The sequence below is a fragment of the Oncorhynchus mykiss genome, chromosome 11 (assembly GCF_057628025.1).
Source record: "Oncorhynchus mykiss isolate SJ-2025 chromosome 11, ASM5762802v1, whole genome shotgun sequence".
NCBI classification, from domain to species: Eukaryota; Metazoa; Chordata; class Actinopteri; order Salmoniformes; family Salmonidae; genus Oncorhynchus; species Oncorhynchus mykiss.
Window position 1 is genome coordinate 50,839,510 of NC_143032.1, and position 13,685 is coordinate 50,853,194.

Here is a 13,685-nt window from a genome sequence, read left to right on the forward strand (position 1 = left end):
CTTAAGAGTGGGTACAAATTCCAATAGGGAATAATCATCCGAAAATAGCATTCTTATCTTTTGACAGCTGATTTAAGTAAAATCATTAAACCAGTTACATTATTTTGCACTTAATAAGCACTGCCCAGTGGCAGTCGGTGACGTTTAAGATGAGGGAGGACAATTTATTTTTATGAGCATGGTCTTATTTATATTACAGCATATTGGATGACTGTCATTCATATTCCATTCACCCAGTTCAATGTAACGTCAATAGGTTTAGCCTACTACATGATACCAATATTGTCCCTATAGTACCTATCATGAGGTTTTTACAACCTAACCTATGAATTAAAGTTTACAACGTAAGTGCACAGGTTGAGATATTTGTTTTTGTAATCTAGGTGACAGACAGTGACACATTCAATATCACCTTGCACACTTTTGCCTGCATCTAGCTGATATAGGGTGTTATCATTAGTCCAACAGTTGCAAACCAGAGTTTATATTGGACAAATTCAGATATGTTTATCCCCATTTCGTTCGGTTTGCTTCCATTTAAGAAACGTTTTTCAACAGAATCGGTGGAATGGATACACCCCTGATCACACACAAACACAGTTCACTTTCATAGCAGCCATATACAAACATGATCATTTTGCTTGTTGTATAATTCCTTCTCGCAACTACGCACTCTCCTCCTCTCACCTTTTCCCTTCTCTTGTGGACTTCAGTGCACAACACATCAGCTGTCTGTGACCAGGTGGAAAAAAAATTCCAAGCCAAACCTTTGTATTATAACTGCTAACTGCTACACACAGCATACATCGATGTCACCATATTAGATAACGTCATAGCTACTAGAACTAACGTGTTACAATCATACTGTACAGTCAGCAAGCTGTTTAGCAGTTACACCAGCGGACCCCGGTGGCAATAAATTAATAAAACCAAAAAGCTTACCTTGACTTGAAAGAGTTTCAGTGTTGAATAGCCATAGCCAGCTAGCTAACATAGCATCCCTTACTGTTTGAGCCAAGTATTTGAGTAACTGCATTCGCTAGCTAAGTGAAAGAAAATAAATACATAATAAATAAATAATCTCTCTCTCTCGTTTATTTCTCCTTCCTTTTTTTAAAATTAATTAATTTAAAACGCTTCAACGATTGTCTTTCTCTCTTTTTGAGTCAACGACTGATCACATTTTATGCAATGCAGTGCTAGCTAGCTGGATACATTTTCTGATCCTTTGATTGGGTGGACAAAATGTAAATTCATGCTGCAAGAGCTCTGATAGGTTGGAGGACAGAAACTAGCTGCTACACCATGGTGCTACCTTACAGAGTGCTGTTGAGGCTACTGTAGACCTTCATTGCAAAACAGTGCATTTTAATCAATTATTTGTATCAGACCTCAGGATAAGACCCAGATGCAGACAGTTCGAAGTAACAAAAGTTTATTACAAAAACAGGGGGCAGGCAAACGACAGGTCAAGGGCAGGCAGAGGTCAGTAATCCAGAGCAGAGTTCGAAAGGTACAAAACAGCAGGCAGGCTCAGGGCAAGTAGAGGTCAGTAATCCAGGGCAGTGTCATAAGGTACAGAATGGCAGGCAGGCTCAGGGCAGGCAGAATGGTCAAAACCGGGAAAACTAGAAAACAGGGACTAGAGCAAAAACAGGAGTATGGGAAAAACACTGGTATGCTTGACGAGACAAGACAAAACACAGGTATAAATACACAGGGGATAATGGGGCAGATGAGTGATACCTGGAGGGGGGTGGAGACAAGTATGAAGACATGTGAAACAGATCATGGTGTGACAATTTGGTGACGTGAATATATTTAGTATAGATTTATCTAAAAAAAAACATTTTTAATGTTTCAATATGTTTATTAAATTCACTGAGGAGGATGGTCCTCCCCTTCCTCCTTTGAGGATCCTCCACTGGCACTGACTATGGTGTTTTTTATTTTAAATGTAACCTCTTGGGATGAGAAAACGTGTGCTCTTTCTGACAGAATGTTAAAATGAGGTGAAATCAAACTTTTTTTTGACCAAGTTAAACTTCTCAAAAGGCACCAAATTGTTGGAACGACCTGCCTATCTTTACTAAATATGCCGTACAATTCCCTTTATAATGATACAGAAGAGACCAACGGGTAGGCAGAATCAACCCATGCTTTTATTTAATCTGTTGCATATAAAAAAACATTTTTTCTTCACTTTTTTAAATATTTTTTTTTACAGAAAGTTTATGATCTACAGTGCTATTCAATAGACTGCAATTGACAAGGAATCCATTAAAATAACTTTATATTGTCTCGTGAAACTTCAAGACAAGTTGGCATTCTAAAGACATAACCCAAAAATAATTGTCCTGAAGACCTTTTTGAAGTTACGTACAGTTTGTGTATTCCTTTCATACCATAAAAATATAACACAAAATGACAAAAGAAACCACTGATTCCATTGGTCCATGGCTGTTAATAATCTACAGTATGTGTGTCAAAATAAGAGTCCCCATCGAAGGATGTGTTTTTAGAATGACCCCCCCCCTACTATATAAATACTAGCCTTCTCCTCTCCAGGCAGAAAGATGCTAGTGGTTTTAGATATTGCATGTTGTATGGTTAGATGTGCTTGCCAAGCATGGATGAGCAACACATCGTGAGTGTTTCAGCCTAAATAAATGCAGCAGTGACTGAACACGTGGATGCGTCTCTAAATCTTGGTGCTTAATAACCCCATAGGACCAACCAACCCCATGTATCCAGCTTGGCCAAGCCACCACTCATCTAGTGGATCTTAGGCCTGAGTCGACCAGGAACTCCACAGCCATGACCTCCGTTTTCAACCTTGACAACAGAATGTATAGCACGTACTGCCTTTTTTTCCCATGTTCACATAATATTTCTGATTTGGCTGTAATAGTAAAAAGGCAACATTAATTAATGAGTTCCTTTCACAACTGGAGGCCATTGTCTGGGTGAGGTCAGCTCAAACCCCAAGACTCTCTAATGCAGCAAACGAGGAGAATTAAAAAGAAACGAGAGACATAAAAATGGCATGTTGAATTTAAGGCACAGCCCATGGGCCAAGGAACAGCTTCCTCTAGAAAACAATTTGGCTTTCCCCTCTCCTCCTCCACTCTAAGCAAGCTTCTCAGATAACCGATATCAATGGATCAGTTTTTGTGTAATAAACATTCTCTCAACAAGAGGGACATGATACAGCCACACCATCACCATAAGGGATGATGAGTCAATGAACTTACAACAAACAGCATCATGAGGAGAATAATAATAATAATAGTAATGGTAGTATTTACAGCACAATAAATATATGTTTGTAAACAGAGATACAACCAGAAAAACTGTATTATGGGAAGGTCATCCGGTGAGGATGGGGGAAAAAACTTGGCACAAGGAAATAAGAATGAAATAAAACATTAGAAACGACACATTTCTTTTAAAATAAGCACTCTTTAAAAAGACATGTTCATTACTGCAAGTCATATTTTACATTTCAACATTTTTTTTTATACTGTATGTACATAGTTAGAAAAACAGCATATTTGGGTATAGTAACTGGCAAGCCTGTACTGCGTTCTATGCTACAGTGAAAGCTTTACTGTCCCACCCTAATACGGCAAGAAAGACACAACAAATAGAAAAACATAGCAATAAATAATAACATCAATTGTAACAACAACAACAATAGAAAATGTGGAAAAGAAAGAGTCTCTTGGATTAAGTGTATAGGGCATTGTTCAAGCCTAAATGTGCACGTGAGTTTTGGCGAGTTGAAATCAAATAGTAAAGTAGAGAGATATGAAAACATCAGTGCATTAACTGTAGCCGACTATACTTCTTATGAGACCACTACTACACCATGGAGCTGATTGTCTTGTGTTCTTGGTCAAAACAAACTAATCAAAAAGGATAGTGTCATGACAACGACAGGCATTTTCTTAACGTGTGAAAACATCAACCATGTAGTTGCGTTGGTAAATATTACTGACCTGCAGTAACGGCTGCGGTCAATTCCATTCCAAGTAAATTCAGGATAGTAATATTAGTTCCCCATTCAAGAGATGAAAAGAGACATTTATTTTAAATGAGGATCTTTCAATTATTGAATTGGAATTTGATTTGTTTCTTATAAGCCATGACAAATTGTAATAATGACTGTCACTTTTCATATTTCAGACATATCACAAAGCTGTTACTTTATCTGAGGGATTTCAACGCTAAATATATTCTTACCACTATTTTTGAACAAATTGCTTCCCGAATGAGAAACAGAATCGACCACATCCCTACACCACAATCAGAAAACGAAGACAAGATTGACAGAAAATGGGAAATAAGGTTACTGTGTGCTTAGCACAAAAAGTGTCCCAACCCCCCCCAGACTTCCACAACTTATTAACCAAAGGTGCTTCTTATATCCAATACAAGCATTGCATTGTCGGATGACATTTGCTCACATTTACTGCAGGCAACCACAAGTAGAACTTAAAGGCGTCCTTCTGGTCAGTCAGACTAAATTATTTCATTGAACGTAAAGTAAAGTAGGCCTACATGTCAACATGTGTCATTTTTTTTCAGCGAAAACATTCTTGGAAATAATTGTTACATGGTTGTTACAACCAGAAATGGGGACAGTGGTGTGGGAGTAATAGTGTAAATTACTTTTGATAGACATGCAATCGACAAAATCAAGCCCGAGCACCTGCCCCCTAGGCACTCCTGTAGATATGAGAGGATTTTGAAACTCTTAATATATATCCAATCCTCTCAGATCAAGTGCGTAGACAGAGGGTAGGAGCTGGGGGTTGATTTGGAATTGAGCGATATATTAGACTGGACTCATAATTTAGACGTTTGCTATTTGACATAAAATGATAAGTTCAGTTATGCTACAAATGGAATAATGGTCTGGTTACTTAAGACAGAAACAAAATGTGGTTGCTCGGGAAGGATAGGTGGGCGTAAACCGCAACCATCTAGTAATGTGTAGCATTTTAGCTAACACTTCCCCAACCCTTTACCTAATCTTAACCTAATTCTTACCTTGTATTGTCATTTATTTTTTACCTTTACTTAACGAGGCAAGTCAGTTAAGAACAAATTCATATTTACAATGAAGGCCTACTCCGGGAAAACCCAGACGACGCTGGGCCAATTTTGCGCCGCCCTATGGGACTCCCAATTACGGCCGGATGTGACACAGCGTGGACCTTCTAACGTTTTACATACATTCTTGTCGCAGTGCTTGACTTAGACTGAAATAGGTTCTGGTACTCATTTTGGGTGCCGGTATGGTTTATATTTCAGAGCAGGAGCTCCACAATACATTTGAGCTAATATTCTATAAAATGAACAGAAGCTCAAGCAGTAGAAGCTTTTTGTGTACCGGTACTCTGCTCTGGTGAGCTCCTGCTCAAGTTAACCACTGCTTTGTTGTCAATTCTCCTAATCAGCAAAGTCAATTATCCTGCAACGCAACAAGCAGCCTGGTTTCAGACAAAGACATATACATCCTCCAAGACATACGATAACTTACTTAATACAATTTGTATGATATTGTTCGACCAGGTAAGACTTATGATACTACACATCCTTCAATTTGTATAATATTGTACAATCACTATTCCATTTGTAATGTAACATATGATACTAAATGGAAGGGGCAAATGTCTGTCCCAGATGCTACGAATTGCCCTGAGGCTAGGTTGGATATATTTAAAGGAGTGCAAATATTCCCCAATACTAACCCAAATACAATAACTAGAAAATGACCCTTTTACACACAGAAAAGCAGTGGCAGACGAGGTATTCTCATCAACAGATTTCACTTGACTTTCAAGTCACTTCTCTTTTTCTTTTTGTTAACAAAAGTAAAACCTAGGATAGCAAAAGTAAAACCTAAAAAAGATACGTACATTATGATACAAAAACTCTAGAGGTCAAATCTAGCATTAGTAAGATCTTAGCCTTTTTTTCAGTCAGGTTTTCAAGGAAGACTTCAACTTCAGAAAAGTGTCTTGATAAATTCCCACAATGCATTTCTCTCCATGTGCTGCAGCTCCTCTCTGCATGGTGACGTGTCTTGTTGGGCTTTCATTCATCCAGACCACACAGCAACTTAGCACATTGCTTCACTGGCTTTGCTGAGGAGTACAAAGAACTAAGAAAAAAATATACTATAGCAACTTCTGCAGAACGGCACTTAATAACACACAGAAACACTGCCATCAGTCAGGCAAGGCTGAAAGGAGGAGATATACTGTATATAAACAGCATTAAACACACTCTAAACGGCTGATCAAAATCCTTAATGTAACTTCAACACAGTAGGACAGGGTTTAAAGTTAAATAACACACAGACAACTCCAGTACAAATGTGAATGGAAAAGGGTTTTCCTGAGTGCAAAAAACGTGTAGAAGTACCAGTGAGCGTGTCTAAGAAGCTGACCAATAGGATGAGGAGAGAGGAGGGACCAAGGGGTGAAGAGCAGCGTGCGCTTTGGAACCATAAACATATATATATATAAAAAAAACAGACAGACACTCCACAACACCCCAAAATACTCTATAAATAATAATCTCTGGTTACTAAGAAGAAAAGTTTAGTTGCCGTCCATACACTGCTATGTATCGGCTGCTTTCTCCTCTCCCTTCTTCTCATCATCCTCCCCCTCCTCTTCCTCTTCGACTACAGATGGTTGCGATGAAGAGGATTCTCCTTCCACTTCCACCTCCTCATCCTCCCCCACCTGTTCGTCCAGTGGTATCTCTGTCGACTCAGAGTCCTGCGTACAGAGTGTTTTCGAGTCACTACAACTATTCTCCTCTTCTTCATCCTCTTCCTCGGGTTGGCTGCCACTGTCCTTCTCTGTGTCCGACTCCCCGTCTTCCTCCAGGGTGAGTTCAAACTGGAACTTGTCCCCTCCAAGGGGGCGGCTGATATCCTCAGGCTCGTCCAGGGTAGGTGAGGGGCTCTGGGGTATGGTGCTCTGGTACCACTCCCTGTTGTCCTCCAGAGTGTCCAGGATGTCCTGGGCGTCAGGGTGCACCAGGTCTGCCCACGTCTCCCATAGAGGGTGGACAATGTAGTCTATGAAGCCTACCTGGAGAGAGGAGAGGGAGGCTTAGGTTTAGTTAAAAACAACAGTAAGGATATGTGCGAGTGTGTGTTGGGTGTTTGTGAATGTGTCTGGTGTGTTTGGGTACCTGGCTTTTCTCAACCGAGGCATTGTGTTTGTCACACATAGGGCTGATCTCCATGCCTCTCTCCCTCTCTCTGTCCCCCTGGGTGAAGAACTCTTCCATGATGCGATCGGTCCACTGGCGGTACAGCTGCAAGGGCTTAGTGGGGTTACTCAGGTCCGCACAGTGCACCATGTTCTGCAGTACCTGTATCCTGTCAGAGTAGTTGTCCAGGAGTAGAACTCCAGAGCTGGTCACCTTTTTGGTCTCCACCATGGTCTTTAGGTCAGCCAGCAAGTTCATGTGTTTGGACATGTCAGTGGCTAGGACCTGGGGACCACCAGAGATGCAACACAGGCTGTCACAATACTGGCAGGGACAAAGCAATAGAACAGAACTTTCATATGAAGTTAACAGAAGCAATCATGTACAACCATGGACATTTTCTAAGCTGATGTGGAGACAATTTCACAGACGTTCGTATTGGTTACTGATGATTATCCAGTCACTCACAATGTCGATGACCATCTTGCGCAGTGATTGTCGTTGTTTTTTGGTCAGGTTCTGGAAGATGTCACAGTTCTCTTCCTGAAGCAGCTTGAAGCCCACAGCCAGGTGGTGGTTCTCCAGGACTGACGAGTCATTGTACATGAGGGCCAGCTCTGAGTCTGCAGGACAAACACACATACACTGACTCAGATGTTTGACATAAATAACGTATTACATCCACAAAACAGGGTTCGTGGAGAGGCGTTGTTGAGGTCCTTTGCCTCACCAGTCAATATATAAAACAGAAATATATACTTTAAAACACATGCTCTGGAACTTTGGAGACTACTAAGTATTTTTTTAAACCTACCGCTTTGGGCTTGATGTATGAATGTGTAATTCATTTAAGCAAAAAGGCCTTGGCTATACCATGGCTAAGGGCTGTTCTTATGTACGACAACATATCATAGCCGTTAGCTGTGATATATTGGCCATATACCCCAAACCCCTGAGGTGCCTTATTGCTATTATGAACCGGTTACCAATGTAATTAGAGCAGTAAACAAGTAGTTTTGCGTCATACCCGAGGTATATTGTCTCATATACCACATTTCTCAGCCAACGAGCATTCAGAATGACCCAATGAAATCCCTAGTTTGAAAGTGACTGTTTATCTGGAAGCTGTGCTGAGCCATTTTCCCTACATTTTCCCCACGTGGGCTAGCCCCCTAGTAATTCGAGTTCTAGCCAATGAGCTTCAGCCCCTCGCCATCTGAGTGACAGCTAGCAAGATGCACACACAGCAGAGCGAGAGAGAGAGAGAGAGAGCAATGATGTGGTGCACATATGTGACGTAGTACACAATTGGTTTCAGAACTACCAGCTAAAAAGCATACAAAAGTGCCGGAGAATCTCTTTAACACATCTGCAGAGGTCGATCATTTGTAGAATAAGGACACTATTTCCACTTGCAATGAAGCGAGTGTTTACACTATACTATTTGGTACTGTATTCTACAGTATGTGATGGAATTATAGTACCAACCAAAATACAGCAATTCCTGTTGTACTTAGAGCTTCCAAGAACAAGCATTTGTCCCAGAGCTGGGAGGGGGATGGTATCTGGTGTGTGTGCACATGGGTGGTTGAATCTCGTGAGTGTTGATCCCAGATGCACAGGAGAGACAGAGGGCATCCATCATTGATCTCTACAGTTCATTCTTGTGTGTGTGCATGTGTGTAGGGGTTGGCACGTGTGTGTGCGTCTACGTTTTCGTGCATGCTCTGATGAGTGGCTTTTATGTGTATGTGTGTGTGCGTGCATGCGTGTGCACCAGCCAGCCATTGACGTCGCTATTAAGTCAGGCCTGTACTCGGACTCACTAGTGTTGATGAGGAACTGGTTGGAGACTCCAGGGTGGTCAACGTCATGAATAGCACTGGCGAATATGGCAGCTAGGATCTCCAGGTCGGTGAACACAGCCTGGGAACAGCAGAGAAGACAGTACAGGGTCACACCAGCCATTCAAACATGATAAGATGGTGAGTAACACACCAAGTAACAGCCATCCGAAATCTGTCAGTTACAATCTGACAAATAAAAACTGAAGTATGTAACTAATGAATCGATTGACTGATTGATTGAGGGGTCCAACCTCTAGAGCGGGGGTGGATAGCAGCACGTGAGTGGACTGGGTGACATCAGCAGCATGGATGTTGTTGTGGTAGGCCACGTCGCCATGGTAATGGTCTTCTAAGGTCATCAGGTATGTTATAAAGGTGTCAAGTGGAATTTTGAACGTTTTTAACAAGTCTCTCTCCTATAAGAAAAAGCAAAACATTATTGTGTATTCTAGTAGTCATGTAAGTACAATCAACAAAAATAGAGCAGATCAAATGTGATGATTACCTGGAATATAGTGTGCATCATGACGGTCAGGGGCCTGTTCCCAGAGAACTCAGTGACTTTGAAAACATTAAGGCCCCATTTATTTACATCCTCCAGCTCCTGCAAAGGGAAACCAACCCTTCACACACCAATATACAGTAGTAAACATCTGTTTAAGAGCATCGCTCTGTCTGTCTTCCCCTCTTTCTCTACCCCTCCCATCAATCTCTTTCTGTCCCTCAATTTTCTGCCCTTTACCCTCTCTCTTCATGTCTCCTCCCAATCCCTCATCTCCCCCTTTCTCCCACTGCTGCCCACCTTAGCCAGTTCGTCTTCTGTCTCTGTCTTGACTCCGAAGCGGGGTATGTTTGAGTTGGTGAGGCTGGAGCTGTGCTGCAGTTTCTTCACCCCACTGATCTGACACATGGGCCTGTTCTTCTTGTCTTCCTTCTCCTTCTGCGTCTGCGGAGTTGGCATCTCCACCTCGTGCTGCTTGTCTGTGTCAAACACAATAAAGAAGAGACTATGTGTTAAAAACATAGAACAAGAGACCGTGAGTGGGATGTCCAAACTGTCTGTATTAACAACACAAAATACGGCCTATGAGACCTGGTCAAAAGTACTGGGTTATATAGGAGATAGGGTGCCATTTGGGACACAGATCGTGCCTCTACAGGGCCCCGGATGAGCAGGGAGGAGCCCAGGGGTCACTGCGGTCACTCACCCAGGAAGGTACTGGAGATGAACTCCGACACCTGGTTCCCAGAGCGGCTCATCTCAGACAGGTGGCTGAGCTCCCTGTTCAACATTCTCTTGAACTGGAACACAACACACAGACAAACAAACGCAGAGAGAAGGGGTTAGAGTTTGTAGTAAAACAGGGAAAATGGAGTTATATTCTGCACTGGATGTGTCACTCGTGATTTTGTATGACTTGGGACAAAGATGGCGGAATCCTGGAGCACATATTGGAGCATTCACTCTGACCATGCCATTGAGGGCCAAAGTCATTTATAAAGGCCGAAAAGTATTTTAGAAGGAAAATGGCAGACACTATGAGACTCCACACTTCAATCAATACTACTACAGCGTGCTATGACACACGCACACACACACAGTTGAGAGGCTAGAAGCGGTACCAGAGCAGGTGAGATACCCGCTGCTCCCTCCCCACTAGCCACAGTTCTGATGTCATCGGTAACCCAATTCTTCGTCAACCACTATCATTCTCCCTCGCTCCCTCTGTCCCTCCGTCGCTCACTCCCTCTCTCCTGATTGGAGTGGCAGACCCAAATGTAGATGAGGTCTTTGATTTGGAGGACAATAAGAGGAAGGTGGAGGAGAACTCGTAAAACAACAGTGATTTGCGAAACCAGGCTGAAGGCTGTGGTGCTGACACTATCTGAATACACACACATTTACATTTCATTCTCAACCTGGCAATTGTGGCGCCCCGCGTTAGGGAGCCAGCATGCATAATGTATGTGAATGGTCAATATAGATCAATATCAGAGGCCATTATAAACCCATAGTACTTACTGTGCAGTTGGACTTTGACATAAGACTCTTTGTTAAAGTGACTGCCATTGATACAGCCCTATAAATATTTACCAACGCACTCGATCACCTTTCACATACAGCATATCTCTATCCCTGCATTTTCATACGAAAAAAAACCCGGCCCCTGTATGCTATAAGCTATAAGTCATGTGAACATGCAGCCAGCAGTAAGAGCATCAAAACAATTGGCGGACATCTATATCAGAGCCACAGACTGCACACCCAGCCATACAACCATTTAACTCATAACACCAGCAATACAGGTGGACTATGTCCAACAACACGTCCACCGGTTTTTCAGGGACAAGCCTTGCTTTTCCTTCATCTGGCAAGGACATCATTCTCACCTCATCGGAGGAATAACGACTTGCTTTATCAGAAAAATACATATTCATGGTATTTTGAATAACAAAATCCACCTGACATCTTACCTTTAGAAATCCCCAGGACACAGAGTGCAGGTAGTTGACCTCAGGCATTTTGAAAAAAAAATCAATATGTGGTCCAAATATAAACAGAACAGGCAGACTAGAGCCAGCTACAGTGCAGAACGACAGAACCGCCAACAAAGAGGGAGAGGAACAAAAACAACACCTCCAGCAAAAGCAGCTCAATACAGTGAGAGTAGAGTCCCAGAATAAGAGGGGCCTTGAGGTGTGTTGCAGATCCATTCACTGAACAGTCAGTCATATCTGCCTCTTCCTCTGCGTCGTTCCTCTGCATGGGGAAAGCCATAGTCCAGGGTTTTGACTGGAGCGCCGCGCTCTAGGGAAGCTGGGGACAGCGTTTGGCTGCCCGTGGTTCTGGTGAGAGCATCCTCCCGCACACACGGACAAACACACTCACAGTAAAACCCGTACACACACACTAAAGACACTACTGGGAGGTGTGAATAATAGATGACGTGAGAGGAGGATGCCTGGATGCTGCCAGTGGTCCTGGAGAGAGAAGCTCTCCTCTCAACGACTTCTAAAGGCTGCCTCTGCCCCTCACACACACACACACACACCCAGCCTATTAGGGAGAGGATCGAGAAAACACCAGAGCTGATTGGCTGGGCTGGAGCAGAGTGAGCTCATCTCTCTGTGAGATTGATTGAGGTTGATTGAGGTTTGAGGTTGATTGAGGTTGGTTCCTCTGATAAGTTGTTTTTTCCACATTTTCTTTGAATTCTGCAGTGCAGCGGGATGCGTGTTGTGTGTCATGAGTGTGAGTGTACTCTTGATGTGTGTCATCTAGCTGAGGTAATCTGTGGGAGACTGTTGCTGGAAGCGGCGATGGTCTCATCCTGGTCATGCAATATTCACACTGGAGATAGTTCAGGCTAATTTCCTGGGAGTTGAGTCAGAGAAGACCACAGAAAATAATATGTGTAATACATTTATAAATCCCATTCAATTTGCACAAGGCGCGAGGGTCAGTCACTGGGCTGTCTGGAACATGTCTGAATGGGACAGTTTTTAAAGCACAGAGAAAACTGTGTGGCACTTTATTCAGGGTCATAAATGATGCTGTATTCTATTTGTTTGACCATGAGGCCATGGCTTTGTCCTCTGGTCAGTAGTGCACTACAGATCTGATATCTTCACTTGACCAGTTTCTCATAGTAGGAAAAAAATCCTACAGCTACAGGACATGTTAATTATTATGTGGATAATAATTCATGGGGATTTTTGTAGGGGTTGTAGGCATTTTTCATTAGGGCAAATCAAGTCCGACAATTTTAAAGTGGAAATTACAAACTTTAGAAGTCTACTTAAAAGTAAAATACACTACAAATTTGAATTTCCTGTGGCGCAGAGTGATCAAATAAAGACAGAACATCTGTATATATTTGGGGTGGCAGGGTAGCCTAGTGGTTAGAGTGTTGGACTAGTAACTGGAAGGTTGCAAGGTCAAACCCCCGAGCTGACAAGGTACAAAACTGTCGTTCTGCCCCTGAACAAGGCAGTTAACCCACTAGGCCGTCAGAATTTAAGAATTTGTTCTTAACTGCCTAGTAAAATAAAAAAATACGGAATAGAGTGCCATTTGGGACACATCCTATGTCTTTGGTCCTGACTTTCATGATCAGCAGTAACCTTGCTGGGTTTTCTCTGAACAGCTCGAATTGCAAAATTCCGGGAACTTTCAATAAATTCCCTGCTTCTCCCAAAATCTCAGTTGGAGGATCCCAGGAATGAGGAGGGTATAAGCAGGAAATCCGGAATCCTCCAATCAGGATCTCTGTAAAAACTAAAAGACTACTACACTATCAGTTTACTAGCCAAGCGTGTGTGTGTGTGTGTGTTTGATGTTAGGAGGGAATAAACAGGAAATCCGGAATCCTCCAACCAGGATTTCTGGAAAACCAGGAAATGTATTGACATTTTGCAATACTAATACAGCACCAGAGTATGTATGTGTGTTTATGAAGCAGCTTGGATGCAGCATGGATGGATGGTAGTCAGAACACATTAAAAGGCATTAACAGAGGAAGCGAGAACAGGCTATAGTTTTGCTTAAATACACATGGCACCTGAAAGTATTACATTGTAAACTACATTGATGCATAG

The 13,685-nt window shown here is 42.3% G+C and overlaps 1 protein-coding gene across 4 annotated transcripts in view; it reads right to left on the reverse strand.

Moving 5' to 3' along the window:
- Positions 1 to 2,140: 2,140 nt before the first annotated feature.
- LOC110535812 (3',5'-cyclic-AMP phosphodiesterase 4D) overlaps positions 2,141 to 13,685 on the reverse strand; it is a 185,979-nt gene continuing 174,434 nt past the window's right edge. For 3 of the 4 annotated variants that reach the window (XM_090190371.1, XM_021621113.3, XM_090190372.1), the window contains exons 7-14: positions 10,295 to 10,388; positions 9,889 to 10,067; positions 9,592 to 9,690; positions 9,338 to 9,502; positions 9,066 to 9,165; positions 7,708 to 7,862; positions 7,219 to 7,524; positions 2,141 to 7,115 (exon numbers count right to left, since the gene is read on the reverse strand). In XM_090190371.1, coding sequence (XP_090046497.1) covers positions 6,636 to 7,115; positions 7,219 to 7,524; positions 7,708 to 7,862; positions 9,066 to 9,165; positions 9,338 to 9,502; positions 9,592 to 9,690; positions 9,889 to 10,067; positions 10,295 to 10,388 — 1,578 coding nt within the window. In that variant the 3' untranslated portion in view covers positions 2,141 to 6,635. The remainder of the gene's footprint in view (positions 7,116 to 7,218; positions 7,525 to 7,707; positions 7,863 to 9,065; positions 9,166 to 9,337; positions 9,503 to 9,591; positions 9,691 to 9,888; positions 10,068 to 10,294; positions 10,389 to 13,685) is intronic. The other variant, XM_090190374.1, reaches the window with a different exon arrangement.